The sequence below is a fragment of the Microtus pennsylvanicus genome, chromosome 16 (assembly GCF_037038515.1).
Source record: "Microtus pennsylvanicus isolate mMicPen1 chromosome 16, mMicPen1.hap1, whole genome shotgun sequence".
Lineage (NCBI taxonomy): Eukaryota > Metazoa > Chordata > Mammalia > Rodentia > Cricetidae > Microtus > Microtus pennsylvanicus.
In genome coordinates, this window is record NC_134594.1 from 35,017,143 (window position 1) to 35,044,244 (window position 27,102).

Here is a 27,102-nt window from a genome sequence, read left to right on the forward strand (position 1 = left end):
ATACCATGGAAACAAAGTAAGCATCGATCCTAAAGAGACAGTTAAAGAGCTATGGGACATTCTTGCTCTTGTGTGGTGAGCGGGGCCAGGGAGGGATAAATCTGTAGCTCTCTAGCTGAGCATCCTTACACATTTGCCTTGGTCTTCTCAGTAAAAGAAAGGAACACAGACCCAGGGGCTTTCAGAAACAGCTGCATGAGTCTAACAAGTTTGAAGGAGGCTCATGGAATCATGCTTCATCCAGGTCTTGAAGTCTATAAAGTTAGGCCTCTGAGCCTGAGAACTGAAACACAGGCCAGTCTTCCAGTCTCGAGAATTATACAACTCAACATTTCTGATACATTGGCCCCATACTAAGCCCCTATCTAGCTAGTCTCTGTATGACTAAATTTTCATCGGGAAGCAATACCAGACCCAGCCTTAGAGAGTTAGCCATGTGCCTGCACAAATGAAATCTGTTTAAACACCTCAGAAGATATGGGCCGAGATAAGAACAAATTCATATGCCGACAATATTAACTGGTTATTCTAATAAACATTTATATGTGAATTGCATAGCGACACTTTGTGAACGTCAACAAAGCAAGTTGATGTTTTCCTTGTCTTGTATTGCAAAAATTGGCTTTTATGTATTAATTATCTTTTATCAAGAGCATTTGATTAGTAAGTATTTATCTTGGGATGCCAATGCTGACCAAATCAGCTGTAATTGAGGGCAATGAAGAAACAAACAAAAGAAAACAAAGATGTCATGAGGTTATAAATGCAGACATTTCATCTGCTAAGTGAGACTGGGTGGGTATTAATACAAGGACTTTTGATTGTTCTCTTATCTCAACCTTAACTCTTTCCCGAAGTAACAGAACTCCAGCGTTAGTGGTTTACACAGCAACTAAGACACCAGGGTTTCTCAGCATTACTTTCCCAAGTTCTGGTCGGTGATAAACTACTTCCTGTACACAATCTATGTGATTTATCTATCTAGTTTTTGTCTGTTTCGAATGTGGTAATAGTTGTCTAGTTTTTGTCTGTTTCGAATGTGGTAACAGTTGTCTACTTTTTGCCTGTTTCGAATGTGGTAATAGTGGCTAGAATTCCAGCAACCATATCACAGCATGAGATTTGGAGCAATCGTATTGAAGAAGCCGAGGTTTCTGGGAATTGTGAAGCCAACTCTGGACTGCTTTCCCCTGGACTTCTTTGACACCAGAGAAAAATACACCAATCTTTTAAAATCCATTGTTAGTTATCACAATCTAATCCAGGTTCAGTAATTTGGAAAAAAAAACTTAAAAAGACAATGTACTTTATTTTCTTCCAAATTCTCAGTGTGCAAATGAATTTTGTTGCCTTTTTTTTTACAAATTCTCAGGACACTAGCTGAAAAACTAACTATCAATACTTAAAGAATTTCAGAATGTAAGGGTATCAGCAAGAAGAAATAAGCAATTTGCAGAACTGAGATCAAATATCCCCGAAGAAATACCAGCTTGCTGGCATGGTTCAGCACCGTGGCACATGGTTCTGTCCACTGTGATGTTAGTGAGGGTGTTGTCACGTGACAGTGTAGCATAATAATTTTACAAGATGGCTCAGGTCGTTAGGACGCAAACACAAGTGTCGCTAATATATAATAACATCTATTATACATGGTTAGTATTATTACTGATATAAAGTAGAGTGACTAGGTTTCCTGGACCTGTTCTGGCGTTTTCAAAGTTTCCATGTCCCTGGGCAAACTGGGACAGTTGGTCACTCTAGTGTGTATTTATGTATGATTAGCAGGGTGACATTTTGTGTACACGAACAAAGCAGAGTTGATGTTTTCCTTGCCGATTACAGTAACAATCGACCTTTAAGCATTAATAATTTTATATTTAGAACATTTAATTTTTAAGTATCTCTTATAGGATGTCAGAGTTTGGGTTTAGAGTTTGGCGCTTAATTGACTTCACACTAGCGGGAACACGGCTGACAAACAGGAAGATCTTATGATTGACTTTTATTTAATTCCTTCCCTATTCACATGTTAGGAAGTGCTTTATTTGAAACACATGCCAGGATCAGATATTTCCAGAATATTTGATTGTCTTTTAGCCAGTCAAGAAGCGGAATCCCTAACTGCAAATGCCTTGGCTAAAGCAATTGTGCATATTGATTTATAGTATTCTTGGGCTTTATGAATATGAGGGTATCAGATTATTGATCCTTGCAGCTTGATCAATCTGAAGTACAGAAAAAAGCTTGCCAGGGCTTCAGGCCAGAAAGCCAATGTTTAAACCCTGGCACCACCAAGTACGAGCTTACTAATTAGGAGACACACTCAACTAATCTCCACACATCTCAAATTATATAAACAAAACAAAATCCCTAAGCAGATATCAGACATAAAAGTGTTTTCTGCCTCATCAAATCACTTTTGAAATGAGATATGTCTTAAGATATTCCCCGGCGTTATTCCCATGTGCGAAAGCATAAATAAGCAAGGGAGTAACACTGTAACAAAGAAACTCCTCCACACTGTGGCTGGTATTTCAAGATCAGCCGCAGACATCCAGGCTGTGCAGGTTTCCTTTACCCCACAGCAACACCTGCTGGCGAAACAAGGAAGGTACAAACGCACTGGTACCAGCCCCGACAGCCACGGGGAAGTCCTTTTCTCTCTGGGGGCCTCTCTAGTTCTCAAACCATGATTGGATCGACTTTTTACCATGCTCTATCTAATCCTTTACTACTCCTGTCAACATTCAGGCTGAATATTTGTAATAGGACTTCAATTTAGGGGATGAGACTTTATTCCTTCCGTAGTAAAAATCGGTCTGCTTGGGATCATGTAAAATTAGTAAAATCTTATTCAGACAAAGGATGTCTACAAAAAAATCATAAAGAAACACTGAATACCCTCCCTTGGGTTAGAAACTAAGACAAGAATAATTGTGCAAAGGTGACTTGGGTCACTAGGATGGAAATGTGCGTGCAACAAGCATATAGTAATGTCTACGGTTAACCTTGCTACTTGTGAGAAGCAGGGCTAGCAGCTTTCCCCTAACAGGGTGTGAAATAGTAAACTTAGAACCTTTCCTTTAGCAAAATGATGTCATGGGTTTTGCATGTGTGAGCCGTGTGTGCGTGTGTATGTGTATGCATGTGTGTGTGCGTGCATGCGTAGAGGCTAGAGGAAGACATTGGGTATTCTCTTTTATCATCCTCTGCCTTTCTCCTTTGATAAGGGTTGTCTCTGTGTGAGCATGAAGCTTGCATTTATTAATTTATCCAGCTAGGCTGGCAGGCGTCGAGCCTCAGAGAGTCTTTCTCCTCTCTCTGCCCCACACACTGCTGAGGTTACAGGTGAGTCAAGACCATGGTTTGCTTGTTATATGTGAGCTGGGATCCAAAATCAGGTCCTTGTGGTTATACAACAAGCTCCTTCTCTCTCTCTCTCTCTCTCTCTCTCTCTCTCTCTCTCTCTCTCTCTCTCACACACACACACACACACACACATTTAATTAGGAATGCTCTTATTCTAACAAAGGGTGGCTACAAAATGAACCTAGACTAAATTAAAATAAAGAAAAACAGTCGATGCAAGGTCCTTGGATTAAAAATGAAGACGAATATGTCACAGGAAGGTGGAATGTACATTTTGTCTAAGTTGCACCATGTGTGATTTTAGATTACACAACTTCAGAATCTTGTTCTGAATAATCCTCTAGACTTGTTCTGTGCCATGAAAGCAGACCATGCTGCTTGTCCAGGATCAGAAGACGGAAGCACACGCGGTGCTCAGAGCAGTGTGAGTTACCTTATCTTACGCCCATGAAGTGGACGCTGTATTCTAGAAGGCCTATAAAACGTGTGTCTTCAACTTCGCATGGTTATTTGTGGGTCCCAGAGGAAGAAGCCCTTTGGAAATATTGACTTGTAACTCTGTCACGCTGCGCCTGTCCCTGCTATTAAATCTGCACGCGCTGTTGTCCTGTCTTCTCCCTCTCCAAAACAGAGGTAAGGACGGAAATACCCGTCTCCGTCCACAGACCTTTTATACCGTCCCCTTGCACAAGTCACAAGGCAACCTCGAATGATTTGAAACTTAAGTAGAAAATCTTTGAGAAAATAAAGTGTTGCCTCAGCAAGAGTCCAGATTCCTTTCTGACTTGCTGGCAACAGCCTGGAAAAGGCTGTCCAGCTAATTATGATAAATTTACCTCATTTCTTTCTCTACATGACACAGAAATCCAAACCACTAAATGCTGAGCTGTCTCGGACAAATGGAGAGAGAAAGTTGACGCCCCATGTATTATGGCAGGGATTTTATGTGCCACACGTGGCCGACGAAGCTTAATTAGATAAAACCCTACAGCCCACACCGCGCTCAGCACGCTGGTCACTGTGACTCCTCTTCCTGTCACCGGTGTCATCCTTCCTACCTCTAATTGAGCATCTGCAATGGACCAGGTTCATATTAAAATATCGGATGCAGACTCATATCCATCCACAGAGGTTCGTAATCCCTAGAGAGATGCCCAGCCATTAAAAGAGAGATAGAGACCGATAGATAGACAGATAGTTTTACTAATATAAAGAACCAGACTTTCACACTCTACATTTAGGTCTTCATTCTGTCTGAAATTAATCTCTGTATGCTTTGATACGGGCAATTATTTCGGCAACATTCACTAAATATTCAACTCTTCTCTGTTGCAGAGACTTCCCACCACACCCTCCATCTCCATGTTGCCTAGGTTTGTTCGCGCCCTCTCAATTCTGCTGCGGGGCCATTTTCCTCTCTTTACAGCACAGCAATATGGGCAGCAGTAATTACTATGATGTCATGGTCATGTTCTCCTGCGGAATTGCTTTATCTGACTTGTAAATTTTAAAATCAGATTGTCATCTTTCATCAAACTTTCCTTTGGTATTTTGTCAAAATTTCACTAAATATTATTGAAAATCATATTTTTGCTACACCAGTGTCTCCCACCCGTAAAGATGGTATCCTATCCCCACATGTCTATGCTTCATGTGACTACTTTCAAAGAAATCTGGATTTTATTCTCAAAAGTTTTATATATATGTTGTGCACAAATCATATTATATATAATATTTTGCATTCACTTATGACTATATGATAAGTATTATAATTTATTTTGGTGTCTAGGCTACGCTTTTCAGTGCCATGGTAAAGAGAAATGATACACAAGTCTCTTTGTCCCTTTCCTGAGCTTAAAGGCATGCTTCTACTCATTCACAATCAGATACATAAACATACCCCCCTAATCAAGTTAAGGGAGTTCTCAAAATTTCCTAGTTTGATTTGTTTTTAATTTTATAAGACACTTACACTAATAGCATGATATCCTCCCCGCTCAGTTTTTACTATGGGGTAATTCAAACAGGAAACGATTTTGTATTCCTGGAATAAATCCAACTGGGTCATTATGCATCTTATAAAATGGGATGGCAACAGTTCCTCCCTCATAAAATACACAGAGGAACATGTATATGAGTCAGCAGGTGAGAACCTGAGGTCAAGTCTGCCCTTAGTAAATGCTGTGCAGTTTCCCTTAAACATCACTGGAGTCATTTTCCTAAGGTGTTTACAGTGTCTTTATTTGTGATGTGTACATCTATGTCCATGACTAAGAGGAGAGTGTGTTTTTATTTTTGATAATGACTTTGTCTGATGTTGGTGTGTGGATATATCAGACTTGGAGTATTAGATGGAACATATACTTCCTTTTCAATTTTCTGAAAAATTAAGGTACGATTCTAATGATCTGTTCATTGTAATATTTGTTAAAATTTTCCAACAAAGCTAAATGGGACAGGGTTTTACTGGTGTATGTGTGCACGTGTGCGTGCGTGCGTGCGTGTGTTTAACAAAGAAAATCTTTGAAGATACAGCAGAAGATGAGATCAGTAGGAATAAAGACGTGGCTGTGTGACTGGCCGAATAAAAGAAAACAACTCCATCTTAAGACTGCATTAGGCTTTTAAGCAGGGAGAGACATCCACTTAGTCCGGACAGAGACAGTTTAGACCATTACACTCAGCCATGAGCCGTACACTGCTCAGTGCTGACAGGAGAACCAGGGAGAACTCAAGAGGTCAGGCCACATGGAAGGGACCAGGGTGCATCTTGCAGAATGACTCAGAATTAAGTCATCTTTGGCTGAGTCTGTGAACTAGAAGGGGAACTGCTTGTTATGACTGGAGAAGAAAACAAGGGTACAAACATGAGGAGCTATGACAAACGATGCTCTGTCTTTGAAAGCTCATCACACCGAAGAGGCCCAAGAGGAGGACACAGGGAAAGAACATTCACCAAAAGAACCAAATAGGCCCGCAAGATGTGAGTTTTCACCAGAAACAGTGCATCTATCTCCTGGCACTAAAATACTCAACTAGAGGCAGGCTGTCATAATTGTTACCATCACCATCGTAGCTAATATTTACTGAGGTCAGACTAGGCTGTGGTGTTAATGCCATTGTTCGGACATCTCAATTTACACAGTAAGAAAGCAGGTGCTCAGAAAAATACAAGTACAACCAGTATTCAGTGGAGCTGGGATTCAACGGCAGAGGCTGCTTTGGGGTGAAATGGCTGACATTTAATTCTAGTCAGCTACGTGTGTGCAAAACGACAGGGCGGGCATTTGTGGCTTCCACAAAGCCCTGTTCATTTGCACAGCAGATTTTCTGAGACCCAGTCCTTCCTAACTCCCCTCTCACGTGGTTCCGTGGCAGTCCATGGCCGCCTCCTTTTCTGGGGTAGCTCAGGGTCTCAGCAGACAACTGATACACCGAATCTCCCAGTAAGGATGACGTGTCAGTTCAGAAACAGTCAGGTTGCCAGAGTTGGATCAAAAACAGGAAATCAGATTGGATGTGGACTTTGTGTAATTGGTAGTCACAATGATGTGAGCCAGACAGTATGAAGGCCCAGGCTCTGGGACATAAAAGCAAAGCAGTACAGCAGAAGGATGCTTAGCCACAGCTTTCAGGGCCACCTCTGAGGCCCACATCAAGTCAATGGGAAGAATCCGCCCATGGACCATTCATGTGTCAACAAGGAGTTGTTCCTCTTCTTCTCACTTCTCTTCTTTCGTTCCCTCTTCCCCCTTCCTCCTTTTTCTTTTTTTCTCTTCTTCGTTTCTCTTTTTTCATCCTTCTCTTCCTTCTTCTCCTACTTCTTTTCTTCCTTGCCCTCTCCCTGTTTCTCCTCCCCTCTTCTTCTCCTATTCCTTTCTCCCCCCTTCTTTGTCATTTTCATTCTCCTCCTCTTTTCTCCTTCTTTCTCCTCCTCCTTTTCTTTAGCCTCTCCATCAAGTCATTTATACCAAGGTTTTTGTTACTTAAAGTGTTACTGCCCAGTAAAATTGAATAATAGGATTTCTGCTTTGCAGTTCTCACGAGTAATGCTGATCTAATTCGTACAAGTGGATTAATTCAACATTTGACGTGAAAATTGTCTGACTTTATTATTATAATGTTATTGTAAGTATTGTCATTGAACAGGTGACCACTAACCTTTCTGTAAGAGTAGAAGTCCAGGAGAATGACGATTAGGATACTTCAGATCAAAGAAGACAGTGACGGATCAAAGACAACAGTCTAAAGATCAGGATACTTCAGATCAAAGAAGACAGTCACGGATCAAAGACAACAGTCTAAAGATCAGGATACTACAGATCAAAGAAGACAGTCACAGATCAAAGACAACAGTCTGACGTTGAGAAGAAACTACATGTAATGAAGAAAGACCCCCAAGGAGTTCACTAAAGCTGCTCACTGGGAGCATCAAATGAAGACTTGCAGAGCAAAGAACTCACTACTCAAAATCCTTTCTGCTCTGCAACTCACATGCGCTGTGGATGGAGCTTTATAGTCATGACAGTCCTCCGAATCAAAACCCTCGATACGCAGACGCAGCCATTCACAGGTCAAGTTACTCTCGGGTCTACGGCAATTTTCAGAGTGCCAGATCAAATAAGCCAAATCATTTGTTTATTTCAAATGCTTGCAGTGATTTTTGAGTTGATTTTTGTGTTTCAAAGATCTCTTTGTCATCGAAATAACATTCTAAAAGCCTCAAAATTATGAGCTAAACTCCTGGCAGCCTTAAAGTAAGAGGATTCATTCTTTGATATAAATCTATTGCTCACAATAGTTTTACAATGCTTGTGGTGCGTTTGTATTTTCTATGAAATTTTTTTCCAAAAAATGTTTTCAAAGTGGTAAAAATAAAAGATGAATTGCATTTCTGGACTCGCATCAAAATCAATCATATGTGAAGTAAAATTAGCAACTTGATCCTGTGGCCAAAGGAAATGAGGTACAAGACCACTGACTAACATTACTAGTGGCAAATCTTTACCGAGAAGCCCAGGCTGAGCGACACACCTACCTCTCCTGGGTAGTCAGATATATCTGGGCATCTGGCAGATTGTGGGCTAGACTGACCAGGAGTCTCCTTAGGAGTCTCTGACATTTGAGCTTGAGGTGGGGACAAAACCCTTGTCCTTGGCAGGCAGTAGGCATTCTAAGAATGGGGTGCAAGAGGGGTGGGGTGGGGGGTGGGGGTGTGAGAAGATGGAATGGGCTGGGGGTATGCAGAGAGGGACAGTTGGTTTCTGATTTCAGGAAAGGAAAGAGAATGCTTTGGGTTTTTTCTAATTATAATTTTATTTTTTCAGCAATGGGCATTGAACCTCTTGCCTTGCTCATCTGGGCAAGAGGTCAACAGCTGAGCCAAACATCTGGGAAAAGTGTACTCCCTCTCTTATTGTAAACACATAACAACCTATGGTACCTGAAATAAGCACCCTACTTTGGGCATGTCTACCAAGATGTAACCAAGGTGTAACATCAGGGGGAAAGATTGTTGTTCTACTGCCAGAGGATGCCACGTGGAACTCTAGGTTCCTGAAGCTTCAGGGGAGGAGGAACCTGAGGGCAGAGGCCACCATTCTGACAGGGTGTCACAGAGCCTCTGTGTGGACCCTGCCGGGAGCAGAGTCATGTGGAGAATGCTAGCACAGTGTGCTAAGCTGGGTCTGAAGGACATAGACTGTGAGCTGACCCTGGGATGCCGGGCACAGAGCGCAAGTGGGACATCCTCAGAGACGTCAAGAAACCCCCAGACTAGGAGTAGAGGAACACTCTGCACGAAGTTGAGTCTGTGGGGTCTGAAGAAACAATCTATGGGCAGTAATGCCTGTGGACCTCATGCATTTTTATCAACGAGAACTGGGACTATTTGGATGCATATCAAGGCGCTTGATATAGTGTCCTCTGACCTGAAATCCTTTCTTCAAAAAAAAAAAAGTAAAACAAGGTTTCAGATAGACAGAAGCCCACCCTCTACTCCTGTTGAAAAATGGCATATGTGGGGACTAGTTTAAGTTCTTTGATTCAAATAATGTAAGAATAAAGATGTCCTTATTTATTTATTTATTTGTCTATTTATTCATTTTGGTGGTGTTTAATGCTCTTGTAAATTAGTTTCAAGTCACATTTGAGTTAGAGAAGTCATCACATATCTTCCTGTGTATTTTATATTTTGTTTTGATTTTTTTTCTTTAACGACAAGGTCTCACCATGTAGCTGCAGCTGTCCTGAAACTCACTGTGTAGAACAGGTGGTCCTTGAACTCACAGAGATCCCCCTGCCTCTGCCTCCTAAGTGCTGGCATTAAAGGTGTGTGCCACCGTGCCTGGCTCTGTGTATTTTATATAGCCAAAGATACTTCTTACTTTTGGAAATGAAAGGAAATGTGCGTACCATCAACCACTGAGAGACCTATTGCAGAACGAGCTTTCCACAGCCAGGAATTCGACGGGAACCATGGACTACACAGCTCTCTGGACTGAGAATCATAAGATTGACAGGAAGCTCATACTTTCTCAGAGAATCTAATTACTTCATTCACCAGGTAAAGAAACTTGCTCAGTTGGCCCAGGAGGCATTTTGGCATGGTTGGGAGTCAACCATCAGCACAGCAAAGAAAACAAAACCAAACCAACCCTAACTCTCCCCTTTGCATGCAAGGCCTCACTCCCAGGAGCGATGAGCAACTCACTGAGTTCCTGCTAGACCCATCCCCAGATCAGTTCTTGCACTGTACCTTGGAGAATGCTCTTTATTATCCCCTCGGTGTGATCAGCCAGGAGCTCTGCCTTGCTGATGGCAGCCAGGGACAGGTAGTTGGACATGTTCCTACACAGCTCCTTGCTGCCTCTGTGGAGGAATTTCACTGCAATGGGGACAGCTAAGACCATCACAGGGGTCCGGTTGTAATTCTGAGGAGATATAAGAAGGGAACAAACAAGTAACTCATTGTTCATTTGCTATCCAATCACGTCAAAAATCAAGGATAGTCAGATGCTGAAAACAGTATTTACACATGAATCCTATTCACTCATAAAAAAGACAGAACTCATTTCATTTTCAACAATATGAAAGGAAGTGGAGAGCAGCGTAAAGTGTAGTTAGCTGAAGACAAAATGCAGATATTCCATGTTCTCACGAGCGTAGTTTAAAAAGGTGATCTCATATCAATAGTTGACCTCATCACTTCAGCCCCAGCAAAGGCATCCCTTCCTCTAGAGGTCTTTCTTGACATCCTCTGACTGGAAGGGGATTGAAGGAGATCAGATGTTAGGTGCCAAAAACATTTACATAGGACAAGTGCTAATATTTAAAGCTTGGCAGGACCAGTGACAGAAGCTCAAGGGGCAGGGAACACTGGTTGCCTTGACGTCATGACACATTACAGGAATTGACTGAAGCACTGTGCACTCAGGTCTACTATGTGTCCATGAAATGTGCTGAAATTTTAGCTAATGATATTCAAAAGAAAAAATAAATATAAGACTAAAGCTTAAAGACATTCAAGATTATAAAAATTCTCTCTTTATTCTGTGGCTCACCTTAAGGGTATCAGTTAGTCAATTAGTTGACTAACTAGGAAACAATTATAGATAAATTGTATATATTCATGACCACCATCCCAACCACTTAGGTTTGCTCTAGACAAAACTGTTTTATATACAATGTGTTTGGGAGCTGACTTCATATTGTTATATGTGTGAAAGGTACTTGTCGTTCCAACCATAGGTTATGCTTCCTACCACTTTCAACAGCGTTCTGGGCTTAGGGTAGACCCAACATGGCAGACTGAATAACAAATGAATCAAATACAATTAGGCTGAGAGATGGCCATTGCCAACCACCCATGCAAACAGGGCAGAGATGGTGGCATGTGCCTGTAATCCCAGCACTGGGAAGGCAGACACAGGAGGATCCCTGGGGCTTATTGTCTGTTAGTCCTGCCAAATTGGTGAGATTCATGGACAGTGAGAGGCCCTGTCTCAAAAATTAAGGGCACAGCAACAGAGGAAGACACTCAACATCAACCTCTGGCCTCTATATGCAGATGCCCACATAGACATACAAACACACACACACACACACACACACACACACACACACAAACATGTACACATGCATATAGCACACAGACACAAGCAGGGAGTATGAGGAAGAAAGAAGATAGTATAGATGCACGGTGGTGGTGGTCCCTGCAAACACAATGTGTTAGAAAGGGCGTGTGACAGAAAACAGACTCTGGATTCCACTCTGGGCTTTGTCACCCTCTTGCTGGCTGTTCACAGAGATGTCACCCCACTCTCCAGATCATTTGTAACATTGACTGTCATCACATTTTCCCACTGAGCAGTCTCTGATAAATAGGTCTCAGGGAAGACACAACATCAACTGACTGGTAGAAGAAGACTTTCCAGGCTGCTCAAGGACCAGTGACCTTGGAGAGAAGTAATGACTACCCTCCAAATAGGGCATGCACTGAGAAGCCGTCTAGGTTCAATCTGATCAGATTATGGTCACTGAAGGGAAGCCAGGGATGGTGGGAAAGGATAATGGAATAGCAAGTTCTACCTCTCCATCAGTAAATGTGTACTTCTTTTTTCTTTAGTAATCAGCTTCTGGGTTTCTGCTGGGGACAGCCACATGATTGCAGACAGCATTTTCCATCTTCTTTGCCATCAGATGTGACCACATGCAAAGCTTTAGACAATGAGATAAAGAAGGTTTACTGTGCTCAACCTTTAGGCTACTATTAGCACGATGTGACTTGCTTTTTAAGTCATTATCTCCTTTAAATTTAGGTGGCACAGGACTTGGTACCAAGGACTGAAGCAGTTGTCTACGACTGGGAGTTAGAAACTGTATGTAGAACAGAGAAAAGAGTAGCTTCCGCCCTGGATTGACACTTCTGAATGGGTCGATGAGAGACAAACATGTCTTGTGTAGTTTAACTGACTGTTCTATTTAGGTGTTTGTTATTGTAGCTGAGCAGGCATCCTGACTAGAACAGTGCTAAGCCTAAATTGCTTTCATTCTTGAAGCATCCTCAGTAGTTTAAAGGGAAAGTTATATCCTTAGACAGTATGGAATATAACAAACCTTATAATAATAAAGACCAGGAGGAGGAGTCGCCTGTTCACACTGAGCGTGTGAGCCATGTAAAGGCGATGTTCTGGGATAGCTGAGACACTCGGTGAGTTGGGAGCAATGACTTTGGAACACTCATATCTGGGTATTGAGTTTCCATTGCTCTCTATTTGAAGGAAAATGTTATTGCTATGGTTTCCCTTCTCCCTCCAGGCCTCAGCCTCGCCGAGCCTGCACACGCTCCTGTGTTCCTTTTTCTGAGATTCTACATTATTCATCCTTAAGGAGCTCTCCAGTTTTTCTGCTGAAGACATTTCTGCCCTTGGTCTCAAGAGTGACTGAGTGTCTCAGCCTGGCAGCAAGCCGCATTTCCCTGGTTCAAATGATGGTTCAGGAATAAGTGCTTCGCCAAATTCAATTAAGGATTCTTCGAAGGGCTCTGTGATTGTAATTTTCCTGGTGGATTCAAGGTGTTAAGAGTTTATGGGTGTCACTATCATGTGACCTCAGTTGGCAGGAAAGAACTACATGAAACTTGAGAAACATGGGGGTCAGAGAGGCAAACTGGGCAAAATCAGGTCCTGTTAATATTTGAGCTCCATGATATCTGGTGTGCTTAGCCCATCTCCATTCCTGTAAACAAGCTAATTAAATGCCTTTTGCTTAAGCGATCCTAGTTTTCCAGTCACCAGACACAAACAAACAGACAAAATGCCTGATGTGTTTTAACTCGTTCTTGTTTTTCATCAATGTTCCAGATACATCAGGACCATGGCCTGCCTTGAGACCTCTCATGGCTTATCTGAATATCTTGATCCATGTCTCCTCCTCCAGCACGTATATACGGGCCTGATTGGACTGGCCATTGCTGATGTGGTAGGTTATGCAGCTTCCTTGGAAGATGGGCTCCTCTTCTCTCCCAGGCCTGGCACTCAACCACATAGAGTTGCTATAATCTACTAAGGACAACCCACACCAAGAGATTTCTAGAAGACTGACACGTAATAGTGAAACCAAGGGACTCATTTACAGAGGGAGACTTTCTTTGGTCAGATCAGAACATCCCTTTCATGATATCAAGGTACCAAAAAGACAGGCCAGAAACCAGAGTCTTCGCTCAACAGCACAAGAATCAGGTGAGCTTTAAGAGAGTTTGAGATCTATTCCATCAAGACCATGGTTGAACCTGCTTAAAACAATATGCTTATTCTACAACCATCTGTGATAACCAGAACATTCCATCCACCAAATTCAGTCTCTAATACCTGCTCGGAGTAACACTTGACTACGTATACCAAAACAGTGATCCATCTTCCTTTTGCCAATACACTTCAGACTGTGGGGTTCAGCATGGTTAACTGACTTTTTTTCCACTTTTCTCAATTATGCTACATTGGCTGCTTCTTTGAATTCACTCAAGTTACTTTCATCATAGCACTGGATGTTACCCCAACCCCCAGTCTTGTCATGGGCTCTTTTTATAGCCACCCAATCTCTCCATCACATGGAGGCTTCTGACAGTTAAACTTTCAACAGTTAAACTTGTCCCTATATTGACTGGTCAAAGCCCTACCAGTGGGAACATTCCAAAAGGAACTCCATATCAAAGATACTTTTCCACACTATGTCTCTTTGTCAAGAATAACTTGAAAGTAGAAAGGCACATGTCTTCTACTAGAGGAATAGATCTTCAGGCACTTTTAATTAATTATTTTAGATGGAGTCTCACTATGTAGCTCTGGCTGCCCTGAACTCACTACCTAGACCATACTGACCTCAAGCTCACATAGATGTGCCCGCCTCATGCTCCCTAACGCTGGGACTAAAGGTGTGCGCTATGATCTCAAGCTCATTTATGTGTAACGCAAAAAAACCAAAGGTGGTGGCAACAGGAAGTGGCACTTGCTAACTGTGAGCACAGACAAACACAGGGAGAGATCAGATGGATGGAAATCGTTAGTTTCTGTTTTAAGCTCTGGAGTGAGGTAGCTCTTGGCAGGAGCACCGAAAGAGCAGGCCTTCTGAGCCAATCAGATTGTCTTCTTTTTAGAACAGTTCTGGATGCCTCTGAAGTGTGGATCCAGGACAAAAGCACAACACCCTCCCCTCAGGCGTATCATTTCACCACTAAAAAACAAAGCAAACTTCGACACACTCCATTTTTCTCTCTTCTCCCCACTCATATAATTTGGAAATCTCTCAAATGAAACAAGAAGTAAAACATTAAGCAAAGAGCAAACAGTACATCTAAATTCTAAGCGATCACCACCAAAAGCACTCGGGCTCAAAACAGTGTCTAGACAGCCCCTACCATATCAAAAGCCACAGGCACTGTTGACGACAACAGGATGTGAACAAGGGGCTAGAGGCCAGCGTGACACTGGCAAAGAAGAATCCCAGGGACCTAACAGATAACAAACAGCTCTGCCCCAGTGCTGAGCTTTCCCTTCAAAGGCATCTAACGCAGTAGAGCTGGGCACAGCAAGGCATTTTATCTTTCGTTATTTGGACCACAGGACGGCTAATGGGATACAGGCAGAAAAAAAGTCCTGTGGTCACCACTCTACAAGAAATAAACCACTTCAAGAGCCGCTGATAACGCCGCAGCCTGTGACAGCGCTTGGCCCTCAGCAGAGATGTGAGCGGGCGGGTGTGAATATTATCTTACTAGTTCCCAGCTCAGGGAACAAATGGAGGGCAGGGCAGTGTGGAAATAAAGCTACTCCTGAGGACTGCTACCCCTCACTGGAGACGCGGAACAAGAGGGCCTTGTTCCACGATGCCAAGGGTTCCATTTCCCAACTTGATTAGCACCATTTGAGCTCTTGGTAGAAACTCCCCCTTTGAAAACGCACTCTGGGAACCTTTCTGAGCGGTTTAAAACTGGAACGGAGATAGCAAAGAGACGAGATACAGATCTCAGGTGACAGGAACAGAGAGGCTCCTCTGCCCCCAGGGATTGAATCCAATTGGAGCCATAGAAAAGTAACAATCTCAAGAGATGTTCAACTTCATCTATTAAAATAGGGCTCCTTGGATGTTCATGCAGCCTCATCAAGCAGACAGGCAGAATGCTTGATTCTGACTGGTGGAGCTTTCTAGAAGTCTGATTCACACCGTCATCTAGTTTTCCCAGTGGGTTTCTTGACAGGCGAGAGAAGGGAGCAGGTCTGTTGGTTGTCCCCATCCCTCACACTTCATTCTCCTGTCCCAGAACCACATCCAGAAGCCCACTGGAGAGAAGTCTAGTTGCTAAGGAAACCACAGGATCATTACTGCTTCTGAACCCATACATTACATCATTCAGTAGATACTACCTGAGTTCCTACTGTTTGCCAGTGCTATTGTAGGTGCTGGGTCTACCTCAATGGAAAAACAAAACAAAATATAATTTGTGGAGAATAGAGACAGGCAAACGATCACCAATGGGTGTCATTACTGAATTAACAGCTTGTTGCAAAGGGTTGAATGGTGGGTTGGACGATGGCTGAGTAGATAAATCATTTGCCACACAAGTGTGAGGACCCTACTGAGGGCTCATCAGACCCACGTGAAAGCTAGGTAGATGTGGCAGCCTGGCTAGGATCCTAGCACTTGGAGGTAGAGACAGGGCAAGCTGGTTAGCTCTGGTTTCATCAAGAGATCCTGCTTCAATAAATAAGTGAAGAGCCCTGGAGGGAGATGCCCAAGGTCAACCACTCTCACTTGCTTCCACAGGCACAGAAAACACACACAGGCAAATAAATAACAGTAAAAAGAACGTATCGTATGGTATCGAATGGTCTCCTGCAGATGATAATATCAACTGGAGCTAATGACCATGTGGCGTTTCTTACTTATTTCCTGAGTATTTTTCCTTTTGCTATCTGGTCATTTATTCATCACAACAAAGCCAAAAGGAAATTGCTCCTATAATGTATACTTAATGGATGAAGCAATAAAGACACAAAACTGTTAATTTGTCCAAGATCACCCTAAAGATAAATAATAGGGGATTGTTTGTTGAGGAACCTTCTAACTTTATACAACCAGTTTCCCCCATAAGAATTCTGAAGGAAATGCTGGGCCATCCTGGGTCCTGTTTCTCAGTCTTCACAGGGTACTGGCTGGGAAAGCCTACATGAGCAGTAACCAAGCACAAGCAATGAGGCTAGACATTAGGTCCTTTTACAGTGCAGAAAAATACACGCTTCCTGATTTGCGGATTCTTTCTAGCCCCCTTTGTTCTCCTTGTCAGCCATCTTTTATTATTTCCCTCTTCATAGGCCCTCCCAGGGTGTTGGCTGAAAGGAGACAGCAGATAATGCAAAGCTGATTGACATATGACATCGGGTCTACAAGCAAGCAGTTGAGGAAAAGTGATTGCCCTGACTCCTACGATGAGGTCAGAATCAGGTACTCTCAATCCCTTAGAGTTTCATTCTAGTACATTGATGACACCGATACCCCTGGGCCACGTTTTCATCCTCATCCGCCCTCTCCAAGTTCGTATTTATTTTAGAAAGCAGAATGTCTTGTTTATCTCTCTTTCAGGGGTTCTCCAGGAGATGGGAAATGACTGAATCCATCTAGCAACTTGGTCAGAGGAATCTCCTGGTCCTGAGTAAGTTGTGATTTGAATTTGGTGCTCCACATCGTGTTGAGAGCACCTATAGAGAGTTTTGTAATATCTATACATTCTTCGTGTTCATCCACCATCACCGGTCTGTAGCATAAGATTTTAACATGTTTGTGTCCTGGTGGGAGTTATCTGGGGCCGTGTTTCTGTTGGCCTACAAGACTGTGGATTCATTTGCTAGCTAAGGACCGCCATGTTTCCTGATCGCTGACTGAACTGCAATTGTTCAAAGTAAGCGCTGCACATGCCCCGTCCCCTAGATAGTTTCAGACAGTAGGTGTTGTTGCTCTTAATTTACAAGGGGCAAAGCAGAGATGTAAGACATGGCAGGGCAGAGACTTAAAGACATGGACCTGCCAATCTTTCACATGTAGAACAGATAGGCATTCACAGCACATAGTAAAATAGACTTCAAGTGAGTTAGACAGGCTGGAGAGACGACTCAGCAGACAGAAGCATTGGCTGCGCAAGCATGAGGTCCTGGGTGTAAACCCCTAGCACCCACATACAGAGCTGAGCATAGCTGAATGTACCTGCAGTGCTGATCTTCCCATTCACTGAGAGACCCTGTCTGGAGAGAGAGTGGAAAGTGAGGGAGAAGAGCGCCCCCTATCCTCCTTTGACCTCCCCAAGCATGCTTTCATGCTTGTTGAGGTATTATTTTGCATTCTTTATAGTATAGCTCACAGGGACACAGCAGGGACTCAGTAGGATTTTTCTCAGTTTATTAGTGAGCCGCCTGCTGGTTTACTCTATCCGGGGTTATGGTGTCTTTTTACAGTATCTAAGAGGCACAAAAATTGCCTCTCAGTTCAAGAGACATCATGTGTTCACCGTAAGCTGCCAACTCCGTATCACATTGCCTGCTGCTGGCACAGCGACATACCTGCAAGATGCAGCTCATGATATCAGATGCAATTTTTGCATGTGGAGTATCTTCGTCTTTCCCTGCGGGTCTCAGGTTGTGCTCCAAGCAGGAATCCCACAGTCCCACCAGGGCCCTGGCATGCTTTTCAATGGATTCCGTCTCTCTGATGGCTGTCGTGATCCTTGTGATACAGATTTCAACCACTGCCTGGTCATTATTATTAGTCTGGTAATCCTATTCAGAAAGAAAACCTTCAAGTTAATAAGCACTCGAGAAAGTTGTCCATGATAAGGAAGCTACGTAGCGAATAGTTTTGAAATGCTGTGTGTTGCTGTGTGCTAAGGAGTGAGGCTGTAAAGCCCTTTGCAGTCGACCTTCCTCTTGTGGAAGAGGCAGAACATACATCCAAGCCCCTGCTGTCAGGAATAAAATGGAGAGTGACAGCTGGCCAGAGGAGCTGGATCATTAATGTGCGAGCAGGTGACTCTTCAGGCCATTTCAGTTTCAAGTCCCTCCAAGACAGAAGTTACTTTTCTCAGCCATGGTTTTTTAGTCAAGTGCATGAGAAAAAAAACTCACATTACTTTGTAATGTTCCCTTATTAGCTCTTTCCCGGACTCCAGTAGAACACAATGTTTCATTTCTTCCTCTTCAATTCAAAGAAGTAACAAACCCCACCCTGGTAAGTTTTCCCCACTCAAATTTCCTTCCATCTTCCTGTCTTAATTACCTCCCAGATACGTCCTCATCTTTACTAAAGAAAAATAGGATCCCTGAAAATTTTTAAATTTTGTGAAAAAACAAACGTGCACAGCAAAAATGCTTATTGCTTTGCGTTGGAAACCGGGTCTGACTAAACACCACCATGGGAGTCTCACAGGGCAGGCAACTAGAAGTAGGTGAGCATTCAGAGGCCTGCACCACCCCGCTCCGCTGGCCGACTGGGAATTCTCACTCCTAACACAGTTTTTCCTGTTATAATGAGGTCAATAAACATCTCAGACCTATATCTACACTGTAATCACCTGTAACCCAGATTTTTTTTTCCTCCAGAAGGAGCAATTTTCCAGAGCAAAGGACAGAAATAATCTTGAGGCTCCCACTACAAACTACTAAACGACCTTCCAGAAAGCCCTTACTAATTTAAACTACAGTCATCTGGATGGAAACTTAATATCTTCATTGTGCTTTTGCAGGAACAAAGTATTTTTAATTTTTACTAATTTGATCAGAGGAAAACAGTATCTCATTACTGTTTGGTGTTAGGCACTTTCTTGAATCAAAGTAAGGATGCATATCTCCGTGTGTTTATTGGCCATTTGTATTTCCTCCATTGGGAATTGGGCAATGAGTGTCAAATCTATTTTTCCTTAGTTGACTTCATTTTCTTTTTGATCCTCTGGAACAATATTTTTTCTACTAAGGATATTAAGGCAACACTGGAGTTTGCTTCATTGTTCCTTTTCAAAGCTGAGTTTAGACAGTTAAATCAATCAAGCTTTTGAGTTGTGTATTTGTTCCCTGTTGTATAATAATCTTTTTGTACACCGTGAAGATGTGTCACTCTGGTTGGTTTAATAAAAAGCTGAACAGTCAAGTTTTAGGAGGGTAATACAAGTTATGACAGAAATGGTTTCAGTATAAAACTTTGGACTAAGATAGGATAAATAACACAGTACTTTCTCCAAGTTTGCAAATAGAAATAGGTTGGGCATTGTAAATGGAACTCTTACTTGACAGTTGTTCTTATTGTAAATAGTTTTATAATGTCGGAGTTAAAACCTTTCCTTTTTATTGAGAAAAAAAGGGAGAAATGTGGATTAATTTTTTTGTGCACTGTGAAGATGTGTCACTCTGGTTGGTTTAATAAAAAGATGAATGGCCAATAGCAAGGCAGGATTTTCAGGGCAGAGAGAACGCTGGGAAGAAGAAGGCAGGGTTGCTAGTCAGATGCAGAGAAAATAGTAGGTATAGGAGGAGAGGTAACAGCCACAAGCGCGTGGCAGGACACAAATTAATAAAAATGGGTTAATTTAAGTTATAAGAGCTAGTTAGAACTAAGCCTAAGTAACTGACCAAGCTTTCATAATTTATAGTAAGTCTCTGTGTCATGATTTGAGAGATGGCTGGAGGGACAGAAAAATCCACCTACATTTTCTTTCTAAAATTAGAAACTTAAATTATTTAAATTTTTGGATTTAAATCTTTAAAGCATTTTATTTCTATTTTATGTGTGTGTGTTCTGCACGCATGTACATCTGTGCAACACATGAGTGCCCAAAGAGTACAGAGAGGGTATCAGATCTCCTAAATCTGGAGTTATAGATGGTTATGATCTGCCACATGGGAGCTGGAATTTAAACCTCAGTCCTCTGGAAGAACAAGTGCTGTTAATGACTGGGCCATCCAGTTCCAAATTTTTATTAATTTAAAAGCTAAGGCATAGCTACGGGACTAGAGATGGAGAAAGCAAGGTTGCCAGTGCAGAGCAGAGCCCCCTAAACCTGGTAGCCCCATCCCTCAGCCCCCAGTCCCCTTCTCCAGTGGAAACATATTCCCAGTGCCTGTGTTTTTACAACGCCATCCTCAGCAACTCAGAAACCACCCACCTTCTTTGTGTGTGAATCCTTTAACTGCATTTTAAACATAATTTATTTTTAGTGTTATTTTTTTATGTGTGTGAATAGTGTGCCTGCATATATGTCTGTATAATACTTCTATGCCTGGTGCTCATGAGGGCCAGAGGAGGGCACTGCATCCTCTGGAATTGGAGTCTTGGATGGTTGTGGGCTACCACATGGGTGCTGGGACCCGAACCTGGGTCTTCAGGAAAAGCAGCCGGTGCTCTTCACTTAGCTCTACCCCTCACAAATGATGAACTGTACACAGATAGATTGTCAGAATTATAGGATAGTTGATTAAGATTGCTGGATATAAAGTCACTAAAAGTAAGTTGTATTAAGGGACTCATGAAAAGGCTAAGTGGTAAAGCTCTTGCTGAACTAATGACCTGAGTTCATCCCTGGGATTCACGTAAAGTGGAAGGAGAGAACAGATTATAAAAATTTGTCCTCTGCCTTTCACACACATGCTCCAGCATGCACACTCCTTCCATGTTCGTCACACTCATAACAATAACAAATAAAGTGATTGTGATTTATTCACCTGGAAAAAAGTAGAAAAGACTTAAAAAAAAAAGTATGCCATCTTTAGCCCTAGCTAAGGATATATAGTGCTTTAATTTAGAAGACGAGGCACACTACTAGACAGGGCTCTAGTGGGTTCAGTTCCCAGCACGCATGTGCGAGCCCACAACCAGAGCTCCAGAGAAGGCAGTGCTCTCCTCTCTCCTTCATGAGCACCAGGCATGAAAGTGTAGCACAGACCTATGTGCAGGAGGTGAAACTTAGGAGAAGAAAACCACACAAGAAGTCTGAAGTAAGTGGATGGTACGGCTGTATCTTCAGAAAAGAAAACATGGTGCTGCCATTGGGGTGCTCATTTGTCTTTTTCAAATTAGGTAATGGATACAAAGAATTTCCAGTCCGCATTTTCTCAAAATCATTCATGAAATGTGAGTATCTAAATGTAAAATGCTTGGAGAATAAGAACAAACTAGAGCAATTTGGGGTACCCTTGTCTTACCAGGCTCACACAGTAAGGGACCCCCTTCCCTCTGGAATACTAAAGTACATGCATAAGTGACAAAGAATCAGTCTAAGAACTGAAAAGGACATTAAATACCTGGGGGGGGGCAGGTGTGGTGCTGCACACCTGTAACCTTGAACCTGAGAGGCTGCGACGTCACAATCTAGTTCAAGTATATTTGAACTACATAGTGCTAGGCCAGCCTTACTCTGTAAAGTATGGCCATGCCGCAATACCCTTCCTTACATTAAAAGAGAAAGAAAATAAATAAATAGAAAACATACTTTATATAAACCCAAGAGGTGAATGGCGCATGAGCAGATGAAAAATAGTCGCCCTCACTTGTAAATGAGGAGGTGCCAATTTAATTAGCATTTGCATTCTGCTTCATTAAACTTATTTAAAAGAAGTTTTAACATTTGATAGATGCGGGAACTAATGAACACCCTTCACACAAGAAAGCACTTTGGTGCAGATTATAATACTGGATGTACAAAGAAAATCTAAATCCAGTTGTTTTACTTCATACTGAGATCCTGAGAAGTGCATGCTCGCCAAAATAATCAACGGCAATAATGTTTACTATAGCACTATTTGAGTAGTGAGGGTCAATCCAAAAGAGGAATGAATGAATAAACATTGGTATGTTCATATAAAATTCGCTACATAAATGAAACTGCATGTACCAAGCTAGATAGATTAAAAACAGCATTAAAGCTAGGAAAGCATTTATATAAAGTTTAATTTTTTTTCTAGTTTTTATAGACTTCAAAGGTTCGCAGTATAAAGAGAAACAACTGGTTTTAGAGATCTGTGTATTTCAGATATTGTGATACACACCAAAGAACTCTAAATTTTTTTCTAGGTTTTAAACCTTATATAAAAGTTTAAAACTTTCTACTAATAATATTTTATTAAGTCAAGCATTTCTAATATAGAGTTTAAAAAAACACATGATTGAGTACCACAGTCCAACTACAGGTTAGCTTATGGGGCTAAGGGAGGACAATTGTATTGGAAAGAAATATATGCAAGCATTTCAATTGTGCCAAATTCCTCCTCCTCCTCCTCCTCCTCCTCCTTCTTCTTCTTCTTCTTCTTCTTCTCTCTCTCTCTCTCTCTCTCTCTCTCTCTCTCTCTCTCTCTCTCTTCCTGGTTTTATTGTTATGTCTTTTCTAAATATAATATTTAATCAACGTCCAGAATAAACTGTATTTGGATCATATCCACTTCCTCCATCTCCCAACTTCTCCCAAACCCATCCTTACCTCTTCACCAGCTCCCAAATTTGTGTTATCATTTTTAATTTTTTTTAAATAACTTAATATTGAGGACTGGAAATTTGTCTCAGCGTTAAGACCTCTTGTTTCTGTTGCAGAGGACCCAAGTGCAATCCCACATATTCATGTGATGATTTACAACCCTCTATAATTGAGTACCAGGCCTCCAATGCCTTCTTCTTACCTCTGAAGTCACCAGACATGCATGTGTTACACATACATGCAGGCAAAACATACACAAACATAAATAATAAAAAGAATCAAGGTTAAAAGAATCATTGAGACGAATCTGTGGTGTCAACATACTCATGGGTGGGGGGGGGGCAACCACTGGAGCATGGTTGACATATCAAGGGCGACACCCTTAAAGAAAAACTGAGTCTTCCTCTCCCAGAAGCCAGTAACTACAGATAGCCCCTCAGCTAGGGTCAGGGGCCTAAGAACCCCTCCCTTTGTCATGCTGGAATGTTGACTGGCTTGCTCTTCACTGGTCTTGTACAGGCAAGCATAGCTGCTGTGAACTCATGCCAAGGAATTAGTCACATCCACAAGGCAAGGTTTTGCTCTTATTCTTCTTGACCCCTGGTTCTTACAACCTTTCCCCCTCTCTTCCTGATTCCTGTGGTGTCTGAGGTGGAGTGATACAGATGCACCGTTTTTGCTGGTGTCTAAGATTTTTAGATGAGCTGATATTGTGTGCCCAATTTGTTCCACTGTTTTAAAATATTCAAGAGAACTGAAAGGTGGGTTGGATATGGAGCAAGAAGGCACTGAAAAGTAGATGACTGGATAGAGAGATAACCTTAAGTCATCTGAAAAGAAAGCTAAGTTAATAAGAAAGAAAACTAATGATAAAGGTAGTCTGGAAAGGATTTGGAATAAAAAAAAAACAAAATTAAAGACGTGTTTGGGAACTTAGTGGGAAATTCCAGGGAGGAGTTCAAAGCGAAACAAGAAACGAAATGGTTAACAACAATGTGCTAATTGGTAGGGAAAGTAGCCACCAACTGGGAACTGGAATCCCAGTAAGGGCTGGTTAGCCACCCACTGGGGACTGGAATCCCAGTAAGGGCTAATTAGCCACCAACTGTTGCCTGGAATCCCAGTAAGGGCTGGTTAGCCACCAACTGTTGCCTGGAATCCCAGTAAGGGCTGGTTAGCCACCCACTGGGGACTGGAATCCAGTAAGGGCTAGTTAGCCACCAACTGGGGACTGGAATCCAGTAAGGGCTAGTTAGCCACCAACTGGGGACTGGAATCCAGGAAGGGCTGGTTAGCCACCAACTGTTGCCTGGAATCCCAGTAAGGGCTGGTTAGCCACCCACTGGGGACTGGAATCCAGGAAGGGCTGGTTAGCCACCCACTGGGGACTGGAATCCAGTGAGGACTTGTTAGCCACCCACTGGGGACTGGAATCCAGGAAGGGCTGGTTAGCCACCCACTGGGGACTGGAATCCCAGTAAGGGCTGATTAGCCACCCACTGGGGACTGGAATCCCAGGAAGGGCTGGTTAGCCACCCACTGGGGACTGGAATCCAGTGAGGACTGGTTACCTTACAGCTAACTCTGGGGGAGAAACTGAGGCTGCCTGGCAGGTGCTCTGATCTGACAACTTGGAGTGATAGCTAAATATGTTTGACAGAATCATGATGTCTAAGAGGCAGGATTTCATAGCACAAGGGTCTGAACACAAGACAGTGCTTGCAATGGTTTAAATGTAATGGAAGCCACTTAAGAAATGACTTGGCTATAAGAGTTGATCCACCCTGAAAGTCTTAGAATGTCCCAGGATAAATGTGGAAAACATATACTATTGCTATTAAAATTGTATTTTAGGAGCAGAGCCCTTTATCTGATGAGCATTTGCAATCACTCTGAGCAACTGGCCCAAGTATAAACCATGATAAATCACATAATAAATTAAGATGAACCCAAGTAGGGATCTAGAGTGTTGAGAACATAGGTAGTGCTTGGAGCTACAATGAGGTATTCTTCAAGAACTTGGACACAAGATTTCTCTTTGAGAATTGTTGTGGATTATTAGTTTAAGATGTGTTACATTCATTTATGCTCTGGAATATTTGTTTAATGATGCAAAGATGTGCTGCATTTTTTTATGGTGCATTTGTTTAATTCTGTGAAGCTGTGCCTGCCTGAAACTCCTGATTGGTCTAATAAAGAGATGAACAGCCAACAGCTAGGCAAGAGATGGATAGGCGGGGATGCCAGGCAAAGAAAATAAATAGGAGGAGAAATCTAGGAAGAAGAACAAGAGAAGTAAGAAAAGGAGACGCAAAGGATGATGGCAGGGGCCACCTACCTAGGCACAGAGCCAGCCGTAGCATAAGAAGGAAAGAAAGATATATAAGATAAAGAAGGGTAAAGAGTCCAGAAGCAAAATGTAGCTAAAGAGAAATGGGATAATTTTAGTTAGAAAAGCTGGCTAGAAACAGGCCAAGCTAAGGCTGGGCATTTATAAGTAAGAATAAGTCTTCCCATATGTTTATTTGTGTCAGGAGCCAATTTCCTCCTAAAATCTTTACAGGAACCATCACCCTGGGGAGTCTGCAGAGAACCCCACACCCCTAATTGTGTTAGGAATCAAAGCCTACCCCACACCCAAATTGGCTGTTAATGAGAGCTATCTGTTAGCGGAACCCACCCCGCATTCCAAACTATCTAAAGATCTAGGTGTGTCGACTGGTGACTTCTTGGCGTACAGTGACCTGACCGAAGATAACCTCCTGCCTACATGACCAACTCGAACCATGTGACCAACGTGAACCATGTGGCAAGAGCCCAGGCCCCTGTGCCCATCCCCCAACTCTTTACCCTATAAAAGCTGTAACCCATCTTTAATAAACGGAGGCTCTGACAAACTTTGCATGGCCTTCTTCCTCTTTCCTAGCCCATTTATCTTCCAGGTAGTGCCTCTCCGTGACCCTGGAATAACTGAACTGCTAGGTGGGTTACTAACCCTAGACTAAGTAACTCGCCGAGGCAATCAACATATTTGGAATCTGGGTAGTGGGCCACAAAGAAAACAACAACAACAACAATTACTACTACAGAGAATGATATCAATGAGGTCTATGTGTATGGATGGGATTAGCAAACTCAGGAGGGGCCTCTTAGTGACACAGTCTGGAAGAGATTGCGCAAGTGAGCTGGATGTTTTCCCTGGAAGTGAGGTTAGGATAGAAAGCAATAGGGGAGGGTGAAATATAATCAATATCCCTTCTCTAAAAGTCAGAGCAGAGACTTGGGCAGAACAACCCCAAAATGATGACATATGAGGTTATCATTTTTGTTATAAATAGATAAGTGATTATTGTAATTTATATCAAAGTTGTATTTAGATAGCACAATTTGTATAGCTTCCCCTACAGACTGATGAATTGTGTTTTGCTGACCACAGAGTTACGGGTTTTAAGCAGGATGTGAGGGGATAGAACCATTCTCTGACATAGACACCTTCTTATCATAGGAAAACCCACAGATACTAAAAATACTTAGCTGGAAAGAGAAGCCATAGGTGAGACCTGACAATTGTTTTTCAGATGTTTGAAGTTTTTCTCATAGGAACTGAGGCCGGATCTCAGTGGCTGAGAATAGAGACAAGAACAAAGAATGAGTAAAATGTTTGAAGAGTAGGATTTCTTCTGGGTAAAAGGAGGAACATGCTATGTCTTAGTTTCTTTTCCAGTAACCGTCATAAAACCTCTGGCAAAAGCAACTTAAGGGAGAAGGGTTTAACTTGGCTTACAGTTCCAGGGCACTGTTTGTCATGGGGGAGGGGTTCTAGTGCGAGGAACTTGAAGCAGCGTCATCCAGCTCTATCCAAAGTTGGGAAGGAGAAAACAATGAATATTCGTGATCCGCTAGCTTTCTCCTTTTTTGGTAGTTAGGAACCCAAGCCCAGGAAATGGTGACAACCATTAGGGGGGGGGGTCTTTCCCACATCAATCAATCTAATCAAGCCAGTTCCTTACAGACATGCTCGAAGATGAACTTAATCTAAATGGCTCACACGTGTGCTTGGAGGTTTGCCTCCTAGCTGATTACAGATCTTCCAACAATTGTTGGAAGAACTGTGTCTTTGTCAAGATTCTTGAGTCTTAAGCAGCAGTGTAAGTCTTGATAAGCATAAAAGGATGGTGGTGGTGCACATAATTGAAGGCAAAGTGGAAGTACCTGATCTCAGACAAAAGAGG

General features: G+C 42.3%; 1 protein-coding gene across 1 annotated transcript in view; it reads right to left on the reverse strand.

Annotated features, from left to right (window-relative positions):
- The window catches only part of Veph1 (ventricular zone expressed PH domain containing 1), a 167,661-nt gene that overhangs the window by 137,925 nt on the left and 2,634 nt on the right, over positions 1 to 27,102 (reverse strand). Inside the window, exons 2-3 of the mRNA XM_075950586.1 lie at positions 17,979 to 18,194; positions 10,127 to 10,301 (exon numbers count right to left, since the gene is read on the reverse strand). Coding sequence (XP_075806701.1) covers positions 10,127 to 10,301; positions 17,979 to 18,194 — 391 coding nt within the window. The remainder of the gene's footprint in view (positions 1 to 10,126; positions 10,302 to 17,978; positions 18,195 to 27,102) is intronic.